This window comes from Cervus elaphus, chromosome 2, assembly GCF_910594005.1.
Source record: "Cervus elaphus chromosome 2, mCerEla1.1, whole genome shotgun sequence".
Classification (NCBI taxonomy): Eukaryota; Metazoa; Chordata; class Mammalia; order Artiodactyla; family Cervidae; genus Cervus; species Cervus elaphus.
Window position 1 is genome coordinate 29,863,044 of NC_057816.1, and position 22,337 is coordinate 29,885,380.

Below are 22,337 nucleotides of genomic sequence, written 5' to 3' on the forward strand. Positions count from 1 at the left end.
TTGCAGAAGATAACAAGTTAAAATGAGGTCATTTGAGTGGGCTCTGAATCAGATTGGTTGATGCCCTTCTAAAATGGGAAAATTTGAACATGAAGTCACACACACAGAAGACAATGTGAAGAATCATAAGAGGAAGACAGACATCCTCAAGCCATGGAGAGAGCCTTAGAACAGATCCTCCCCCCACAGCCCTCATAAGAAGTTGACCAACAACCTGATTTTAGATTTCTAGGGTCTAAGAATTGTGAGACCAAGATGTCTATTGTCTGAGCCACCCATCCTGTGGTATCTTGTTAATGGCAGCTCCAGAAAATTCATACAATCACTAACCCAAAATATTCCCTGGTGGCTCAGTTGGTAAAAAATTGGCCTGCAATACAGGAGACCTGGGTTCTAACCCAGGGTTGGAAAGATCCCTTGGAGTAAGGAATGGCTATCCACTTTAGTATTCTGGCCTGGAGAGTCCCATGGACTGTATAGTTGCAAAGAGTTGCAAAGAGACACAACTGAGTGACTTTCACATTTTCAAAAGGCCTAAACAGATAGTATAAAGGAAGAAATATAAGTATTCATTAAAGTACTGATTAAAGTAATGAAAATGTTGGGCTGGCCAAAAAGTTTGTTCTGGTTTCCATATAATATTAGGGGAAAACCTGAATGCACTTTTTCACCAACCCAATATAATCATTTTTTATAAGGCTGGGAGTGAAAAAGTGAAAGTTTGGTCACTTAGTCGTGTCTGATTCTTTGCGACCCCATGGATTGTAGACTACTAGGCTCCTCCGTCCATGGGATTTTCCAGGCGAGAGTACTGAAGTGGGTTGCCATTTCCTTCTCCAGAGGATTTTCCCAACCCAGGGATCGAACCCAGGTCTCCCACATTGTAGGCAGACACTTTACCATCTGAGCCACCAGGGAGAAAGTGATTGGAAATCATATCAGAAAGATTATATCAATGTTCACTCATAATATCAACAAATATATAAAGGAAGTGAGGGCAATTTCCATTTCAGGTGAACATGTCGAGAAAGACTATCAGAATGCACTGAAAAGAGAAGTGCAGACTAGCCTAATTTTGTCGTTATTTAGTCACTAAGTCGTGTCCTACTTTTTGTGACCCCCATGCACTGGAGCCCAGCCAGGCTCCTCAGTCCATGGGATTTCCCAGGCAAGAATATTGGAGTGGGTTGCCATTTCCTACTCCAGGGGATCTTCCTGACCCAGGGATCATTGGCAGATGGATTCTTAACACCTGAGCTACCTGGAAGCCAAAGCCTAGTTTACAGGAAGGCAATTTACTAGCACCCATCAAAGTTAACATGTCAACTTTGAAGTGAAATATTTCAACTTCTGGGAACATATATTTTAGGAAAAATATTTTTACCCATGTATATGGACTTCATTACTTTTCAAGAGAGAAAGAAAAATTGAAAACACTTTAAATATCCAGCGGTAAAATATATTACCATATGGGAATAACAGACTTTAATATGTGTAGACATGGAAAGAGCTCCAAGACAAGTCAGTTGCAAAACATGACTGCATGAACATTTTACTTTTTGCATTTTGTCTTGGGAGAAACCATGTATTGGAAGATAAACATGCACTTACTTGTAAATGTTAGAAAATCTGATAAGATTGTAACATGCTTCTGTCATGGTAATTTACTTCTACAGAGTCACTGGTTTTGTCCTTTATAATGTCTTTGAAAGACTGAATCTAGAGTTGTATTATTAACACTTCTGGTTTATTTTTCTGATAAATGGTATCCTCATGGTTCTTATTATATTAGCCAGAAAATGAAGGAATTAAAATTGGTTCTCTTTTTCTCATGAAGTTATTTGAAGGCCAAATATGAGAATGGAATTAAACCATAGTTCAAAAAGACACATGTACCCCAGTGTTCATTGCAGCACTATTTACAATAGCCAGGACATGGAAGCAATCTAAATGCCCATTGGCAGATGAATGGATAAAGAAAATGTGGTACATATATATAGTGGAATATTACTCAGCCATAAAAAGGGTTGAAATTGGGTCATTTGAGTGATATGGACTGACCTAGATTCCATCAAACGGAGTGAAGTAATTCAGAAAGAGAAAAGCGAATGTCATATATTAATGTATATATGTGGAGTCCAAGAAAATGGTACAAATGGAACTCTTTGGCAAGCAGGATGGAATCCCATGGACAAAGGAGCCTGGCGGTACGCTGCAGTCCCTAGGGTCTCAAAGAGTCAGACATGACTGAAGCGACTGAGAACGCAAGCACACATTCAGGAGAGACTCAGACCCAGGGAGGGAAGATGAGGGTGGTATGAATTGGGAGATTAGGATTTCCATATAGACATTATCCGTGTCAAATAGATGGGCTTCCCCAGTGGTTCAGCGGTAAACAATCTGCCTGCAGTGCAGGAGATGCAGGAGACTCGGGTTCAATCCCTGGGTTGGGAGGATCCCCTGGAGAAGGGTATGGTAACCCAATCCAGTATTCTTGCCTAGAGAATCTCCATACCAAGGAACCTGGCGGCCTACATAGGGTCACATAGAGTCGAACATGACTGAAGCGACTTAGCATATATGTGTAAAATAGATAGCTAGTGGAAAGCTACTGTATAGCTCAGGGAATTGAGCTTCATGCTCTGTGATGACCTAGAGGTCTGGGATGGGGGAGCGGCTGGGAGGGAGGTCCAAGGGGGAGAAGATAAATGTGTACACATAGCTGATTTCAGAACATTATAAAGCAATTATACTTCAACAAAAAGATGATTAAAAGTGATAATAAAGGAATGCTGTTGATAATTTTTTTAATGGCAAATAAATCCAAATACTGAAAACTTATATATGCAACAGTGATGGCATAAATAGCACACAATGAGATCTGTGACAGACACAGTGAACTTCTAACAAAATTGTAGGCAATCAGTATGTTCCTACAGTGCAATGGCAAAGACATTGGATACTGGAGACCGATACACTTCCTTAATATGTTACTGGAAGTTATTATTCCTGTGACTCAGTTTCTTCAACTGTAAAATGGAATTAGTACTAGAACTTATTAATATTAGTGCTTTTCTCATAAAGTTCTGAAGATTAGAAAAGTGAGCATACAGAAGACCATCTTGCATGTAATACATTGTCAATATTTGGAATGTAATACTGTGATTGATTATGGTCACTTAAAATAATTTTGGAGATGTGTCTGTTGTCACAAATATTCAGGAAGATAAATCAGGTCATGAAGTAAAGTTGTATAATTAGAAGTAGATGACTGTGTTCCTTGCTGTTCATTATTTGACTTTGCTAATGAGATTGAAAGGAAACCTGGGACATTAATCGCTGTCTTATTACTGGCTGATTCATCAGTGAAAATCTCAAAGCCAGGGAGAAATATTGAGGTTCTTACAGTGGAGCATTCCAATTTCCTTTGAATAAGAAGAAAGTGAAGAGTGCTAGAAACTTGTGTTTAAAAAAATGAGAAAAGGCAAAGAATTGTAATAGAAAATTATTGTAGATGGCATTCATTTGTTAAGTCATGACTAAGCTCGCTGGTAGACCCATTTCCTTTATAATTCTGCAGAAAGATGGTAAATTCATCAAATTCCTCAGTCATAAAAATTTTATATTTTTAAAACTGAATTACCTCCATTATATACGTTGCCCATGTAACACATAACAATCTCATGAGGTCATGTAGCACTGTCTTTTACAGACAAAGAAACTAAAGAGAGAATTTGAGCCATTTTCCTACAAGTTGAATACAGAATGTGTCAACCCAGTTTTCACTAAAAAATTGTTTATACAGTGGACTCTTTCAGTGAAGGGCTGCATTTAACTGTTGCCTAAACCAGAGGCTTGGCAACATTAATGACTAGCTCCTTCCCACTCTTTCCTTGTAACATACACACAGAATACAAAAATTTTAATTATATATCATAGATTCAATTTTGTATATTTTGCTGAAATCAATCCAAGCTTCTCTCTCTCTAGTGCTTTGAATCTAAATTAGGCGAACAGTCTTTCCCCTGGATTATTGCAAGGTAACCTCCTCTACTGCCTACTTTTCTCCAAATTTTTCCTTCCTCCAGTGCATTTCCCAGTTTATAGCCTGAGAAGTCTTTCCAAAACATAAAGCTGACATGTCAGTCCCTGCTTAAAACTCTCCAGTTGCTTTTCCTTGTTTTCAAAACAATGCTCATCCTCCTAACCATGTTAAGAGACTTGCATTCTTTTGCTCATACCCTCCACATCCTCATTTCAGAAGCAGATTTCTTACCCACTATTTCCTCCTCCAAACCTTCTGACATTTATACACATATTTTCATTTTTATTAGTATTTATACATGCATTTCCTTTTCATAGAGCTAAATTCGACTTATCTTTCAAAGCTCATTTTAAGTTATTTTTTAATTGAAGGATTATTGCCTTACAGAATGTTGTCGTTTCTGTCAAACAGCAGCTAGAATCAGCCATGGGTGCACCCATGTCCCTTCCCTCCCATCTCCCTCCCCATCCCACCCCTCTGGATTGTTACAGAGCCCCTGTTTGAGTTCCCGAGTCTTACAGAAAATTCCCATTGGCTATCTATTTTACATATGGTATTGTAAGTGTGTTACTGTCTCCATACATCTCAGCCTCTCCCTTCTCTCCTCCCGCTGTGTCCATGGGTCTGTTCTCTGTGTCTTTTTCTCCATTGCTACCACGCAAATAGATTCATCAGTGTCATCTTTCTAGATTTCATATATGTGTGTTAGTATACAATATTTATATTTATCTTTCTGACTTTCTTCACTCTGTATAATAGGCTCTAGGTTCATCCACCTCACTAGAACAGACTCAAATGCTTTCCTTTTTGTGGCTGAGTAATATTCCATAGTATAGATGTATCACAACTTCTTTATCCATTCATCTGTTGATGGACATCTAGGTCAGAGTGCATGTATCTTGTATTACTTTTACCAGGAAGTGTTCCCTGGATTCATGACTGATCTCTAACTACCTCTGTGTGCCAGTGAATCATTTTTCAACCTTTCCCTATCAGGTGTAGTTCCTAGGCTGCACTGACAGTTTCCTTCTCTACATTTTTTCCATGCACGTACATGCTTGCTATGACATATACAGATACACACACAAGTACACACCCTACTTGTTCATTCATTCCTTGCATAAGATCTTAGTATAGTAAATTTTTCTGAGCTCAGTCTTTTATATTGGCAAAATTAGAACTAAGTACCTACCTTCTTATCTTGCAAAGTCCATATGAGAAAAATGGGGGAAAAAATTACATATGTATATATGTATGATAGATAAGTCTTTCTTTCATGAAAATAGTTAACAAGCCTGTTCAAACTTCGCTGTAATTACTGTAGTGACTGACTGATTTTTAGAGGCATTTTTGCTTTGTCCAATACTTCTTTAGTAGTAGTAGAGGTTTGGAAAGGGGTGCCTTTTCAGTGGACTTCCATTTCCTACAAACCAAGGGTGAAGAAAACCCCCTTCATTCTGTCCTGGTTCTACCCAAGTTTGCCCCCCAGTGTCAGAATCTATCTAAATCTCTGAGCTCCTTTGGTTCCAATCAGATGTCTTGCTGTAAAGCTTGAAGGACCTGAGAACAAAGTGTGGTGATGTCATGGAAAATATCTGTATTTACAAGTGGTATCTGATAAACAATGTTATAGATGCAAAAGACGTGCAGTGTTATTCTGGAAACTGTAGCCTGGATAGTCATCAATGGGAAGTCTTGTTTTTAAACTGGTTTTTTTTTTAAATTTTCCCTTTTTAGATGAACTAATAAAGACAAAACATCCTAATAATTAAGGTTTCAATTCATCTAGACTTTGCTTAAAATGCAAGGGTTTGTGATCATGGCCAAAGTGGCTAGAGCCAAGTGAAGAATTTGGGAGGCCTTCATGCCTTTTCTTTCTGTGTTAGACAGGACTATGAAGAGCTAGAAAAGCAGCTGAAACAAGTCTTTAAGGAGCGAAGCACCATCCTCCGTCAGCTGACAAAGACATCAAGAGAACTTGATGGAATTAAAACCAACCTTCAGGTGAGATGAAAACTAATTTTCTCAGCAGCCAAGTGTAGGGAATCACCTAGTTTGTCTCAGTGGATTGATACATGAAGACTTCCACAATTTTTTTTTTACCAGTTTTGAAGATATTACTGGGCTTGAACATGGGAGTTATTATTTATTATTATATGAGCTTTGAAAAGAAATGTCATTTGAAATGCAGTCTAAGAATCTGGGGTTTGCAAAGTCAGGAATGAGAAATTTGTGTGCTTGGCAAAGCCATCAATTTCTCACAGCTTCTAAGATCAACTTGACCCCTGTGTTTTTTGTGTTACAAAAGGATGAAAAGTAATTATGGCCAAGACTTAAATGAATATATAAATGATCTCTAGAGAAGAACTTTAAATTCCACAAAAGATAGTTCTGAAAATTCTTTGATAAACCTCATTACTGCAGCGGGTAAATCCTCACATAGGAAAGTGTCATCTGTGAAAATGTATTAACATTCAGTGAAATCTCAAGCAAAAACCAAACACAATACCTATACTTGAAAAGTTTCTGAAATATCTGAGAATATATTTTAATATTTTCCTTTAACATTGTAGTTATTGAATATACAGTATACCCCAAAAGCTTTGCATGTCTTATAGAATTTAATTCTCATAACATACCAATGAGAATAGGCATCATAAATGTGATTTGTCTTGTTATACATGAGGAATCATGCTTGAATGTCACAAAGGAAGCCAGAATTTAAATACAAGCGGTCTGACTCAAAGCTGGTCTGTTAGTTATTGCCCAGAAGCACGTTTCTGAACCTTGCATAATCACCATTGTTCTTAGCTTTCTAGTCCTGTGACCGTGAGGATGGTGTCAGTAACCACTGCAGTTGCAGTTTACTGAATGTGGTCTTTTGTGTTAGGTACTCTTTCTTCATGTTTTAAAATTAATTTTCACATGATAATTATGCTATGATTATTATTAGTCTCATTTTATAGGTAAGAAAACAGAAAAGGGCTCGGAAGCTAAGAGCATGAGGACAGTTAGGAGATAGATCTGCTATTTTGAAGCCAACACCCAAGCTCATGTTCCAGAAGCTGTATTATGTCTTGAGAACATGAAAATAGGAAAATCACTTAGACTCCAATAGGACACAGTGACAGGTAGCATGATGGAAGAGTGCGGGAATGACAGTCCTATGGTGGGAGTATACACGGAGCATTAGGGATGTACTTATATTGTATTGTGAATTGATTGCCATAGGAAGCTGATGCCAGAACTGTACCTTTTCATTAAGTGGAAATTCAAAAGTTTTACGAGACAACAAAGAATATTTGACACTTGCACCTTCTTAGAGGAATAGAACATCTGGCACTGAGAATTTTCTAAACATGTAGTGAAAGAAATGCCAGAAGTGGTCAATCCTTACAATATTTCCAGGGCTCTCAGTCTCTCTGGACCTGTAGCCTGTTAAGACATCTAATTACATTCTAGGAGATTATTTGAAAGAAATGTGTAATTTTGTGTGGAATTACCTTTTTAAAAGAATAACAAGTCAATCCATAAATGTAATTGAAATTTTTAATTTTTTTTATTTTGTGCCATCATTGTACAAGGTGAATTTTTAAATTTTTTCTTATTAAATCTGTTTAACAATATCTTCACAAAATTAAAGAAAAATTCACAAAAAATCAAATTTCCCAAAGGCATACATCTAGTAAATGAGTAAATATTGCTCATTGTGCATATTTTTCTTTCCAATAGGGCTTCATAAAGATATGATCTTTGTAAGTCTTGTTCATCTCTGTAACCATAACACCTGAATGGCATAATAATACTGATCAGTCAGTAACATCATATTGATTAATCATTAGGTATATCAATCTTTAGTATCCTTAAAGTCATCAAACTTATTTTCCAAGATGTACATCTCCCTTCTCTGCCATTGCTGGGGAAATAATAATTTATTAAATGCTGTCCTGCTCTTTAATTGCATACACTTTGCAGAGTCCCATCTGTCTACCTACTCTTTTCACTTTTATATTTCTTTATTTCATGTGTTGTACTTTTTCAATTTCTTGAAGAAAAGATGGTGACTTTTTAATTTTGGTTTCCTTTACAATGCCAGAGTATAGCAGATAGCCAAATGAATAAGCATATTTTTGCAAAGTTATGTCACACATCTGTTATCCCCTTTGAGTTTTCCGATAACTGTCTACTGTTGTTGTTAAGTCGTTAAGTCGTGTCTGACTCTTCACAACCTCATGGACTGCAGCTTGCCAGGCTCCCCTTTCCTTCACTGTCCTCTGTGGCTTTTCTAAATTTTGTGTGTAATAGTTGTTCAGCCGTGTCCGACTCTCTGCAACTCCATGGACTGTAGCCCACCAGGCTCCTCTGTCAATGGAATTCTCCAGGCAAGAATGCTTGAGTGTGTTGCCATTGCCTTCTCTAGGGGACCTTCCTGACTCAGGGATCAAACCCGGGTCTCCCTTAATTGCAGGCAGATTCGTTACCATTTGAGTTACCCGGGAAACCCTAAATTTGAAATCCCACAGTTTATCTAAATGTTAGTTCAGTTCAGTTCAGTCTGTCAGTGGTATCCTTCTTTTTGTGACCCCATGAACCATAGCATGCAAGGCCTCCCTGTCCATCACCAACACCCAGAGTTTACTCAAACTAATGTCCATTGGATCGGGGATGCCATCCAACCATCGCATCCTCTGTCGTCCCCTTCTCCTCCCACCTTCAATCTTTCCCAGCATCAGAGTCTTTTCCAATGAGTCGATTCTTCGCATCAGGTGGACAAAGTATTGGAGTTTCAGCTTCAACATCAGTCTTTCCAATGAATATTCAAGACTGATTTCCTTGAAGATTGACTGGTTGGATCTCCTTGCAGTCCAAGGGACTCTCAAGAGTCTTCTCCAACACCATAGTTCAAAAGCATCAGTTCTTTGGCTCTCAGCGTTCTTAATAGTCCAACTCTCACATCCATACATGACCACTAGAAAAACCATAGCCTTGACTAGATGGACCTTTGTTGACAAAGTAATATCTCTGCTTTTTAATATGCTGTCTAGATTGATCATAACTTTTCTTCTAAGGAGCAAGCCTCTTTTAATTTCATGGCTGCAGTCACCATCTGCAGTGATTTTGGAGCCCCCAAAAAATAAAGTCAGCCACCCTTTCCACTGTTTCCCCATCTATTTGCCATGAAGTGATTGGACCAGGTGCCATGATCTTAAGTTTTCTGAATGTTGAGTTTTAAGCCAACTTTTTCACTCTCCTCTTTTACTTTCATCAAGAGGCTCTTTAGTTCTTCATTTTCTGCCAGAAGGGTGGTGCCATCTGTGTATCTGAGGTTATTGATATTTTCCCGGCAGTCTTGATTCCAGCTTGAGCTTAATCCAGCCCAGCATTTCTCATGATGTACTCTGCATGTAAGTTAAATAAGCAGGGTGACAGTATACAGCCTGTATGTACTTCTTTCCCGATTTGGAACCAGTCTGTTGTTCCATGTCCCGTTCTAACTCCCGTTGCTTCTTGACTTGCATACAGATTTCTCAGGAGGCAGGTCAGGTGGTCTGGTATTCCCATCTCTTGAAGAATTTTCCACAGTTTGTTGTGATCCACAATCAAAGGCTTTGGCATAGTCAATAAAGCAGAAGTAGATGTTTTTCTGGAACTAATCCCACAATTTATCACACAAGAAAGTTGAAAGGCAGATTTTGTGACCTGCCCCAGGTAATATGGCCATGGGGCATATGTAAATTTGAAATGTAAATTTGATGATTTCCCCGCAGCACTCCTTTATCCTGTTTTCTTTTTTTTTTCCATTTATTTTTATTAGTTGGAGACTAATTACTTTACTATATTGTAGTGGTTTTTGCCATACATTGGCATGAATCAGCCATGGATTTACATGTGTTCCCCATCCTGATCCCACCCCCCAGCCTCCCTCCCCATCCCATTATACAGAGTGAAGTAAGCCAGAATGATAAACACCAATACAGTATACTAATGCATATATATGGAATTTTAAAACATGGTAATGATAACCCTATATGCAGGACAGAAAAAGAGACAGATTTATAGAACAGACTTTTGGACTCTGTGGGAGAAGGCGAGGGTGGGATGATCTGAGAGAATAGCATTGGAACATGTATATTATCAAGTGTGAAACATATCCTGTTTTCTTTATCAAGCTATTTTTTCCAAGGGCTAGTGTTGCTGGTGGTAAAGAAACCACCTGCCAGTGCAGGAGATGTAAGAGATGTGGGATTGATTTCCAATTCGATCCCTGAATTGAAAAGATCTCCTGGAGAAGGAAATGGCAACTCACTCTAGCATTATTGTGTGGAGAATTCCATGGACAGAGGAGCCTGGCAGACTGCAGTCTATGGGGTCACAAAAAGTTGGACATTACAGAAGCAACTTAGCAGGCATACACGCACTCTTTGCAAATAAACACAGCATCTTTTATTGGCTATTTCCTAATAATGACCTCAATCATTTTAGGAAAGATTCTTCTTTTGTGAAGTTCACTCTACGACATGCCTATCAGAATGCTTAACTTACTGTATGAAAATTGTTCCTACCATTAGGATAAAAAATTGATGAAGGCAGACAACATGCATTTGATGTTAAATAAATATTAAGTAAACAAAGTATTTGCCATTCTTGTTATTGTTAATGTTTTACTTGTCATAGCTGCTCTTCCTACAAACAATATTATTGTCTCTATTTCAACTTTCAATATCAAGAAGGATCTGTTACCATGTTAAATAGTTTATTGGATATAAATAAGAAGGTTCTTAGGGAAGGCTTAACAAGACAGCTTACCTAATGAGAAAAGCTCAGGGGAGTTCTCTGTTCTGATTCACAGTCCGTCAATGCTAAATTTGCCAGAGTAAATAAACACCAATGAGTGAGGTGGTACTTTTTTCCTTAATACGCTACCTATACAGTACCATTACAATTTGGACTGGTCCTAGTTTTATATATATATTATATATATATATATATATATATATTCTAATGCATTACTTATAAATAATAGACACGACCAAATAGGTACATACCATTTGACTGCTTTGATTTTGAACGTATTATTATTTAACCTATGTAGAGAGGTTTTTTATGTCTCCTTTTGTTTGTAGAAACTATGCCAAAATAAGCTTAACATGCCTGCAGAGAACATGGTAAAACTTTGAATGAAGAACAGATAATATATTTTCTATTCCATTATGGAGCTGGCTCTGATGGTAAAGAATCCACCTGCAATGCAGGATGCTGGGATTCAATCCCTGGGTCAAGAAGATCCCCTGCAGAAGGGAATGGCAACCCTATCCAGTATTCTTGCCTAGAGAATCCCATGAACAAAGAGTCTGATGGGCTACAGTCCATGGTGTTGCAGAGTCGGACACAACTGGTGACTAAGCAAAAATACTGACATATTCATTTTAAAAAACACCTAGATGTTTGGAGAGTATTTCCTCTTTCATTGAACCTCTAAAGACTGAAACTCAGTTCATCCCCTTTCACTCATTGTGTAGCATTTTCACTAGTTGGTGTCATAAACTGTGTGTCCTGAGAGCCAAGGGGACCATCATAGCCTCATTTGCGCATTCTTGTTTCAGGGCACGCCTTGTGCCATAAACATAACAGTAAAGTCGGCTTCAATCTATCACCTGAATAAGACTTCCTTTTCCCAATTTTCTTATCAGAATTTGAAAAACGATGAGATATCTGCTAAAACTGATGTTCAGAAGCTTCTGGAAATAGGTCAGAAACAAAGGTAAGGCTGTGTTCTCCTTTTATTTTCTCAGTTCATTTTTTCCATCGCCAAAATTCATTCAGCAACTTTACATGAATAAGTTTATTTTAAATGCATTCATTTCTTTATAACCTTATTTACACTTTAATATATGAGAATCTTGCTCAAATGCAGATCCATACACACACACTCTCTCTCTCTCTCTCTCTATATATATATAGGGTGGCACTTGAGATTCTGTATTTCTAGTGCGTTCCCTGGTGATGGGTGATGCTAATAGTGACCATGCCTATCTGCAGATCTCAATTCAGCTATTAAGGATCTGGAGTACGTTCCTCTATTATCTTAGAAGATGGAGCCATAAGTCTGCCCATCAATATACAGATCCAACAACTTTGACAGAGTGGGCCATTTTTATTAGTATCACAACTTGATCCTGGTGATAATTGGGTTGGTAAGGAATGGGGTATTTTTATTAATAGCATAGTAGAATTTGAACATTTTTATTACTGTTTGTTTATTTTTGAAGGAAGTGAAGTATGAGCTAGATTTATACCTAGTATTAAAAAAAAAATTGTATGACTTGAAACTGCTTGTCTAACAAATACACAAAAAAGCCAAGGTATTGTAAGGTATAAAAGAGCTAGCCTTTGTTATTTGTTATGCATTTATTAGAGGCTCTGCTGGTTTTATATGTATACATATGTTTTTTGTTTCAGTACCACAATTATAGAGTAGTAATTATTGTCCCCAATCAATAAATGGGAAATTGTTTCTCAAAATGCTTAAGCAAATTGCTGAGAGTTGTATTAAATTGGAATTTGCTCTGCTGTATCTTACCTATAGTCATACCCTTTCAAGTCAGTTTACCTATCCAAAGCAGAAGGCTGTTTAAGAAGTTGACAGACACTACTGTGTACCCTCTTCTTACCATCTTGTATCTTCTCCACTGCCTTTGCCTCGTGACCCATAAACCTCATGTCATTGAGGCAATGACATGTTAAAAATATCAAATCGAGCATCTCATCTTGACTCTTTTCATTATTTAAATGAAATCTTTATTTCTTGAACATGAAATTCTCTCCAGAGTCCAACATTAAAAAGATCTCATGTGAAATATAGGTCTGAGCATATTTTCAAAAGTACATAATTTTAAACTGTTTTACTGGTTTGAAATAATCCACCTTTTAAAACACATAAGTATTTGTGGTTCACTGAGTTAGTGGAGAATTATAAACCATATTTCCAATAGGAATAGCTAATCAAAGCAGACCAAGTGTCATTGAAAGTTATTAGTTTTTGCAGACTCTCCCACATTTGGAAAAGATAGTAAACAAAAACATAAAAATAGAAATGACTTCTGCATAATCCATGGGCAACACCAGTGAGGGGATTGCGTTGACCAAAGAGGACAGAGTGAGTCAGGAAAGATTAGAAAATGAGGCTGTCATGCGTAGATGGGGGCCATTCTTGAAAGTTGGCTGAAAGTGGACTTCAACAGAAGGCTCATTTAGGTAGCTCTGGAAAAGGATGCTATAATTTAAAACGTATTTTAGGGGTATTATTCTGACAACACCATTCAAGGCAGAAAGAAAGAGACACAGACCAGGTGGAGGAAAGATGGCCTAGAGAAGAGGACCCAGAGATCTCATCTGTGAGCACCAGGGCCTGAAAGCAACAGCGTCAGGGTTTCCTATTGCACGAGAGACATAGATGAGGAGACAGGCTTCTGCATGATATGGAAAAGGAGAAGCATATTCCTTTAGTTTGCTGCTATTTTCTTAAGTTATCTAAGGCTGTTTCTACATGACACTCCAAATATCCATGTAAACATGGAAAAATATGACTAGACTTGTTAAGAATTTCAGGTCATCATCTGTATATTTGGCATGGTATACGAATGGCAGATGATGGACCAAGTCTTTCAGTGAATGGATTTAATGGAGCAAATATTTGGAATTACGCTTTCAAAGTTTCATCCAAAATTATAAAATTTGTTTAAAATGCATAACTTACGCGATGCACAAAGTCAGAATGGAAAATTCAAATAAATCACCTACCAATAGGTGATTTCTCAAAAGTATAATGCATTTGATATATGTTTTTTTCTGTTTAGAGATATATAAAAATTATGATTATCTGAATGTGAAAGAAGCTATGTATCGCATTTCCAAAATAAGAGAGAATGAAAAATAGTAAAAGAGAAAAAGTATTAACTGATTGCAAATTTAGAAATATTATCAGAGCTGGGAAGATTATAATGTATTACAGATGCCATCTAGGTATAGACCTGGTTCCCAGTAATTCTTTGTCCTCTGGGATTACCACCTGGCCCTTCCCTAGAGAAGTGGTCTCTAGACTACCTTTTATCTGACTCTATTATCACTGGATACAGTTAATTAGCTCAAGGTGGCCACCAAAACAAAACTGAATCAATTAGAATTTCCCTCTTGGAATTATGTGCCAAGAAGCAACTACTGAAATCTCTCTGTTTGGCTGTACTAGATTTTAAGTAAGTAAACTCAGAGGATATGAGGTGGCCATAAATAACCAGGTAGAGAGAGCAGCGTGTCTTTCCACCAAGAGGTACAGAAAAAGGAGTGTGTGTGGGTGTGCACACATGCACATAGAATTTTACATGAGAGAGAGAAAGTTGCATTGACTCTTGGTTTTTACACTTACAGAAATATTTAGACAGCCTAGGCAGTATTCATAAAAGAATCCTCAAGTTGATGGAGAGACTTTTAAGCCATACTATGTGAAGAATGAGAGTATGCAACCACAAAATAGAGACTCTGGGGGATAGAAGAGCACTCTGAAGTCTGGAGAAGGAAATGGCAACCCACTCCAGTATTCTTGCCTAGAGAATCCCTTGGACAGAGGAGCCTGGTGGGCTACCATCCATAGGGTCGCACAGAGTCAGACACAACTGAAGCCACTTAGTATGCATGCATGTCTTGAAAATAAAAAGGAATGATATATTTTATGCTCTACAATGGTTGCTGGATAGAGATTCTGAGAAAGCAGTTTTGGACTAAAGGATTTTACTATATTGAGTTCTCTGAAAAGGAAAAGAATGCCTGGGATAGCAGCAAGATTTCTTTCTGTGATGTTACTGCAATCCAGGCTGGTAACCATTTGAAAAAAATACCTTCCTGTAGGGTGAGGCATTTTTATGTTTATAATTGGAAATGGAAGATGTGTGAAAGAGCTGCCTTTTAAAATTCCTTGTAACCATGAAATTCTCTGCTAAATATACTCAGCATTGGAGAAGCCTGTCACAGTTCTTTAGAATTCAAGGTTCAGCTCAGTGCCAAATAGGGACCAAGAGGAGCTCTATCCTGTGCAAGTCACACTCGGTGGACTGGGATGGTCCTTGAGCAAGTCAGCAAGAATTTCTCACTGGAGTAAAACTCACCAAGTCTGGGGAGTTGGGGGCCACCTAAAGCATGAGAGCAGTGAGAATGTGCAGAAATAAGCTTGAAAAACCTAAGAGGAGATGGAGATATTCAAAAGTTTCAAAAAGACTGCTTTGCCATTCTGGTAGATAGCTTTCCTTGCCGTGAAAATGTGCAGAATTCTCTGTTTCTCCAGTTTTTTGTTAACAGCTTTTGCAGTTTACTTTTTTTTTTTTCTTACTCCCTATTGCCTATAGATGTCAGTATGTGGGTATTTTTGAATATATATGTGCATATATTGGATTTTATAAAATTTATATTTTATAATTTAAAACCCAAGTATCACTTTAAAAATAAAAATGAGAATTTTAAAATCCCGAAGTAATGAATAATTATTATAAGACTTTAATATAAAACTTTTTAGTTGGAAATATAGTAGTCCTAGGGCTTCCCTGATAACTCAGCTGGTAAAGAATATTCCTGCAGTGCAGGAGATCGTGGTTCGATTTCTGGGTCAGGAAGATCCCCTGGAGAAGGGATAGGCTACCCACTCCAATATTCTCGGGCTTCCTTGGTGGCTCAGATGGTAAAGAATCCTCCTACAAAGGCAGAGACCTGGGCTTGATCCCTGGGTTTTGAAGATTCCCTGGAGGGGGATATGACAACCCACTCCAGGATTCTTGCCTGGAGAATCCCCATGGACAGAGGAGTCTGGCTGGCTACAGTCCGTGGGGTCACAAAGAGTCAGACACGACTGACTGACTGAGTAAGACACAGCACATGATAGTCCTGTTGTATTTTTATTCAATACTTGTTGAATCTTTGAGTGTTAGGAATAGAACGTACATCCTTCCATCCTTCTTTTTCTCTCTGTCTCTCTGCTTCAATAGAGATATTATAATGACTCTCTAGAATTTGAGCACATACGGTCCAGAACACAGTTCCACTACCTCTTTATGCATCAGTTTTCCATTTGCAATAAGATACTACAATTTGATGTGAAGTTTATTGAGTGCCTGGTGTCCTATAAGCCTGCAATATCAGTAGGCATTCATATTATATTATGTCACAAGTGTTCATTGTGAAAAATGTCAAACGCAGTAATGGAAATCCATATTTTAAGTGTTCATATGTGGCACTTTTGGGGTTTGCCAGGTTGCGCCTAATGGTAAAGAACCCGCCTGCTCTTTTTCTGTTTTGCATATAGGGTTATCGTTACCACAAGAGACACAGATGTACAGAACAGACTTTTGGACTCTGTGGGAGAAGGGGAGGGTAGGATGTTTTGAGAGAACAGCATTGAAACATGTATATTATCTAGGGTGAAACAGATCACCAGCCCAGGTTGGATGCATGAGACAAGTGCTCAGGGCTGGTGCACTGGGAACACCCAGAGGGATGGGATGGGGAGGGAGGCGGGAGGGGGATCGGGATGGGGAACACATGTAAATCCATGGCTGATTCATGTCAATGTATGACAAAAACCACTACAATACTGTAAAGTAATTAGCCTCCAACTAATAAAAATAAATGGAAAAAAAAAAAGAAAGAACCCGCCTGCTAATGCAGGAAACTTAACAGATGAGGGTTCAATTCTTTGGTCAGGAAGATCCCCTGGAGAAGAAAATGGCAATCCACTCCAGTATTCTTGCCTGCAGAATCCCATGGGCAGAGGAGCCTGGCGGGCTACAGTCCATAGGGTCGCAAAGAGCCGGACACAACTGAAGCGACTTAGCACAATCAGTGCATGTGACACTTCATTCTAATAAACAGTTTTAGTAAATGAAACCTATTTCAGGCTGTAAAGGAAACAGATTTAAAATCCACTTTAAATGAAAGCATATTAAAGTTTCACCCAATCACGCATAAATCATCTAAGAACCAAAGTGACTGTAATTATTTTATAAGTTGTTCCTATTATGTTTTGCTTTGATAAACAACATCCAGATTGATTCCAACAATCATATAGACTTTCATGGATAGTCCTAAAACTGAGAGTGTGACCTAGGAGTTTCTAGATAAGAAAACTGGAGGCCTCCTTAAGTTCTTCCGCGTGAAAGAGCAGCTTCCGGTTGTGCAGGATGTGCTAGTCAAAGAATGAACGCAGGGACCTCTAGTGGTACCAGTGGTTATGACAATGACTTCATGCATATTAAGTGATTATTTTCCGAGCATTTTGCCTGCCTTATTGTCTTCTAAACCTCACTACAAATCTATGAGGTAGTTCTGTCATTATGCCCATTTTATAGATGGATAAAAATGAGTCTCAGAGTATACTCTCCTATTCCATAGTCTCCATATTGTGGTTGCACACCAAGAAAATATTTTTGTTCCAGAAGTTGTCTTTTGGCACCAGACTGGGAATTTTAGTTTGTATGCTACATTTTCATTTGGTCGTTGCTGTTGCTTTGAAGGAGTTTAGTCCTCTAGCCATACTTAACACACTACAACACTTAACACGCATGCTTCACTCATATGCTGTTATCTGCTATCTGAAGTGATAGCTTGGATGATAAAATGAAGGCCCAGAAAGATAATAAAGTCTGTCATAATTGAGAAAATCCTAAACCTTTGAAGGAAATGCATATTTATGAAAGTATTTAATTTTTAGTGTGAGACAGGGTCCGTATGTCCGAGTGAGCTTGAGACACAATGTGTATATGTGTGCAGACATGTGTTTTTTATTATCCCCAATAAATGAGCTTTCACATTAGAAATAAATCTTTTTTTTCTCTTTGTTTTTACAAAAAGTCTCAGACCTTACACAAGATGTCTAAAACATAATGCTTTAGAATTAGTCAATTGGGGCATCCAAGGGAATGATGATTTTATCCTATCAGTAAGTCTATGGTAACTTTTTTTTTTTTTTCTGAACAGCATGTTCATACCCTAGCATGCTGTCACTAAAATTAGCTTTCCAACTCTTAATTATTTTATTGATATGATTTGACACATTATGCAGCTCTCACAGTGGGATTCTTATAAGACACAATAGCAAGGCAATTTCTCTTAAATACAGCTTGCTTTTAGAGCTTCCATGGGAGACAGTACTCTTTACCAGAATCCTGAGATGCGATCCTGTATATTTAACTGTGTCTCTACACATTCTAGTTATGTTTCTGAAATGTATATGTGCAGTGAAATCTTATTTCATAGTGTACAGAGTTATATTATGTCTCTCTTTTCCTCTCTGTTTTCTCCTAAACAAGAGAACAAATGAAGGCTCTCCAGGAGGCCCTGGAAAATCAGCTTAAGGAGACAGCTGACAAAGCAGAAAAACAAGAGGCCACTGTAAGTGTTTCTTTTTTGTGTCCTTTGCTTTGGGGCTGGAGAATTGTTCATTTATATTTTTTTCCCCCAAAATCACTATTGAACAAACACACCTGTAACAAATAAAAACGAAAATACAATAAATAAAACACCACCACCAAGATTATAAAACATACTTCATCAGCATTCATTCCAAAAATAATATGTTTTTGCTTCTTAGGGGTCTGCTAATTCCCAACCCTTACTTATGAATGAGAAACTGAGGACAAGAGTGCTGGTGTCAGGCCCCATATCAGCAGCCCTTGAATTTTGGGATGTGACCTTGAACTAAATTAAGCTATCCAGAGCCCTAAGCCATACCCTACAACCACTGAATAGATGTCTCTCAAGGGTGGGATTACACCATCTGCCTATTTAATCGTCTCCACAGGTGATCCTGATACACCCCAAGGTTTAAGAATCAATCTTCTCTCCAGATTTTCTCTCTCAAAATGATGTTCACTTGACCTTCATATTTCAATTTTTATGACTAATATTCCCCATAAGCAGGAGGGATAGTGGTCTGGATAGTAGTGCTGAAAACTAGATTTCTACCTGTTCCCCCTTTATGTTCAATTTACGGGGATTGAAGCGTTTATTCTATTTGAGGACCTGAGTCTTTTTTAAAGTATAGTCTATTAATTAAAATTTTAAGGTATAGTAAGACCAACAGAAGGGCTTCCCTGGTGGCTCAGTAGTAAAGAATCTACCTATAGTAAGGAAGCCACAGGAGGCACAGGTTCGATCCCTGGGTCAAGAAGATCCCCTGGAAGGGGGCATGGTGAGTCCACTCCAGTATTCTTGCCTGGAGAATCCCATGGACAGAGGAGCCTGGTGGGCTTCAGTCCATGGGGTTGTGAAGAGTTGGACACGACTAAAGCAACTAAGCATGTGCGCACAAGAGCAACAGATCAGGAAATGACTACATTTGGAAAGATAGTTATTTCCCACAGTTGCCAAGAAGGGTGGCATGCCACATGACCAGGGACCATGCAGGGAAGCCCCAGGTCAGTCCCGGGGCAAATGAAGGTGGGGGAGCTGTGGACAAGAGCCTCTGTTGTGGTTTCCGTGGGAAGGAGAGGGTTAAGCGAGGTAAGCTGGTCTATGATTGGCCAGTTTGAATGATTTCAGCAGGCTCTGGGACATAGGGGCTGTTTGTCTGGTACCTGGTTCAAAGGATGATTAAGGCATCCTTTATGATTAAGGCATTTATGTAGTGTCCTGGAGTGTGAGAACCCAATACAAGGTATGGCTGGGGCTACAGGCTCTGTATTGGTTAGTTTGCATTTGAAAAGCATGCCCCCAGAAAGTGTATTATTTTTAGGGGGTATGGAAGGAGCAGTGGTGAGGAAGGCAGGAGGTGAAGATAGGATGACTCATGCATATTATTGGGCTGTCCATAATAAGGCTTGTCTGCGTATGTGTGCAAGATAGAAGTTAAAGCTTCAAGTTTACAGAGGCTAGAAACAGTGCTAATACAATATCTCCATCCAGGTTGATTACCTGGGACCCCAGTCCCTTTGAGAATTAGCAGAAACGCCTGCCTTTCTTTTGCAGTGCTTCCTTGAATAATCTGAATTCGAGTATAGAATTTTGCCTCTGAAACTTAGCCCTGTCTGTCATCTGGAGTAACTGTTTCCTGGAGACAGTCTTTGTAATGATGACTTGATTTTCCTAGGTGCAGATTTATTTCCTTTTAATAAATTCATTGTTATCTGTCCAGCCCACCAGTAAAGATGAGCAGCTTTATTCTTCTCTGTTACGCCATGGCAGCACGCACTGCTAACCTAAACCTACAGTGCACCCAGTGTCTATTTCTTTGGACATATGTGTGTGCTAAGTCACTTCAGTCATGTCTGACTCTGTGCTCTCTATGGACTGACTGTAGCCCGCCAGGCTCCTCTGTCCGTGGGATTCTCCAGGCAAGAATACTGGAGTGGGTTGCCATGCCCTCCTCCAGGGGATCTTCCCAACTCAGGGATCGAACCTGCATCTCTTAACGTCTCCTGCTTTGGCAGGCAGGTTCTTCAGCCCCAGTGCCACCTGGGAAGCCCTTCTTTGGACACAGGTGTTACATGAAAGAGCAGACACATTTTTAGCACCACTATGTTGATCCCTGCCCTCAAAATCTGACCCCGTGTACTGAGTGACCCTAATTGCAATCCCATTTCTGCCTTGACTTATCACATTTAATCTCAATTTGTGAATACCCCAGTCATAAATAATGGCATTTAGACCAGAATAGAAGTTTCCACACTATTTCTCATACTGTTTCCATACTATTTTCTCAGATTCTCACAATAAAATGGCACACTATTATTATTATTATTTTTACTGAAAGTGAATAACTATTGCTTGTATTTACACAGTTAATATTTGGAGAAGCCAAGGCATGAACCTGTGTTTACTCTAATATGTTACACAAACTATGTCTAATATCCCCAAAGAAGAAAGCTATAATTGTTGAAGGAGCTCAGGAAAAGCTAGAATAGCCAAGTATCAGAAAATATTGGGGACAAGGGATGCATAGTTGGGGAGAAGAAGGTCTCAGAACCCTTCTAGTGCTTTTCTTAAAATTCAGCATTGAATCTTGAGGGAAGATTTTCCTCTCCCACCCCATAATACTGTACTGAGCCAGAAACTCCCTAAATGTATTCATAACCTAACATGTGCTACAGAATAAGAATAGAAAGAAAGAAAGAAAAGAAAGGCTCCTCCATCCATGGGATTTTCCAGGCAAGGGTACTGGAGTGGGTTGCCATTTCCTTCTCCAGGGGAACTTCCTGACCCAGGGATCAAACCCAGGTCTCCCGCATTGCAGGCAGATGCTTTACCATCTCAGCCACCAGGGAAGCACAGAATAAGAATATTCAGGTTTAAATTCCTAGTGGTTCATCTGTACATGCGTGCTCAGTCACTCCAGTCATGTCCGACTCTCTGTAATCCCATGGATTACCTGCCAGGCTCCTCTGTCCATGGGATTCTCCAGGCAAGAACACTGAAGCAGGTTGCCTTGCCCTCCTCCAGGGGATCTGCCCAACTCAGGGACTGAACTTGTGTCTCCTGCATTGTAGGCAATTTCTTTACCCACTGAGCAACCTGGGAAGCCCAGTGGTCCATTTATTGTCTATAAAATTAAGTTCTTTAACCTGCAAGTTTCCTTATTTGAAGAATTTGGGGAATAATTCAAATTAAAATAACATGCATGATTACCCTAAATTTTTTCTTTTACCCTAAAATTGTTATCTGGCATATAGTAGATAATAGAAATTTAATCTACTCAATAGAAAGAAAACAATTGTCATAAATAAATTTTCCAATTGAAAGAATAATGTAGGCAAAAAATTACTGATGGCAAAAGTTTCAATGTATTTTAATAAATGTTTAAATAAATGGTTAAACAATTCCTTGTGTTTGGAAAATATATAAAACATTTTCTAATAACTCTTTAGTTCCTAAGAAATAATAAAATATATAAAGAAATAATAATAATGAAGACACCATGTGCCAGTGTAATAGTTGAAGTAGATGCAGAGCTTTAGATGCATTTTTTCCAGAAAGAATACTAGCAACAAAAATTCAAGAAGTTATTGATAAAGCAAAACATCAGTGTAAGAAAGAGAGTATTATAAAAGTTGAAGACAATAAAATAGAAAAAAAATGACTAAGTTATTTGAAAGGACTGATAAATAGACTTTGAGAAAGATTAAGAATAAAAACACTCCAATTTTAAAATGTTTAATTAAAAGAGAGCTAATAGTCATAATAGGAATTTAACAAAATAAGTTATTATAAAAAAAGTTATTATGAGCAGCAGGACACTGGTACATTTAAAATGTACATA

At 38.3% G+C, this 22,337-nt stretch overlaps 1 protein-coding gene across 3 annotated transcripts in view; it reads left to right on the forward strand.

The window, feature by feature from the left end:
• LUZP2 (leucine zipper protein 2) overlaps window positions 1-22,337 on the forward strand; it is a 476,756-nt gene that overhangs the window by 207,581 nt on the left and 246,838 nt on the right. For 2 of the 3 annotated variants that reach the window (XM_043875276.1, XM_043875284.1), the window contains exons 2-4: window positions 5,932-6,049; window positions 11,737-11,807; window positions 18,394-18,475. In XM_043875276.1, the coding sequence (XP_043731211.1) occupies window positions 5,932-6,049; window positions 11,737-11,807; window positions 18,394-18,475 (271 nt within the window). The remainder of the gene's footprint in view (window positions 1-5,931; window positions 6,050-11,736; window positions 11,808-18,393; window positions 18,476-22,337) is intronic. The other variant, XM_043875294.1, reaches the window with a different exon arrangement.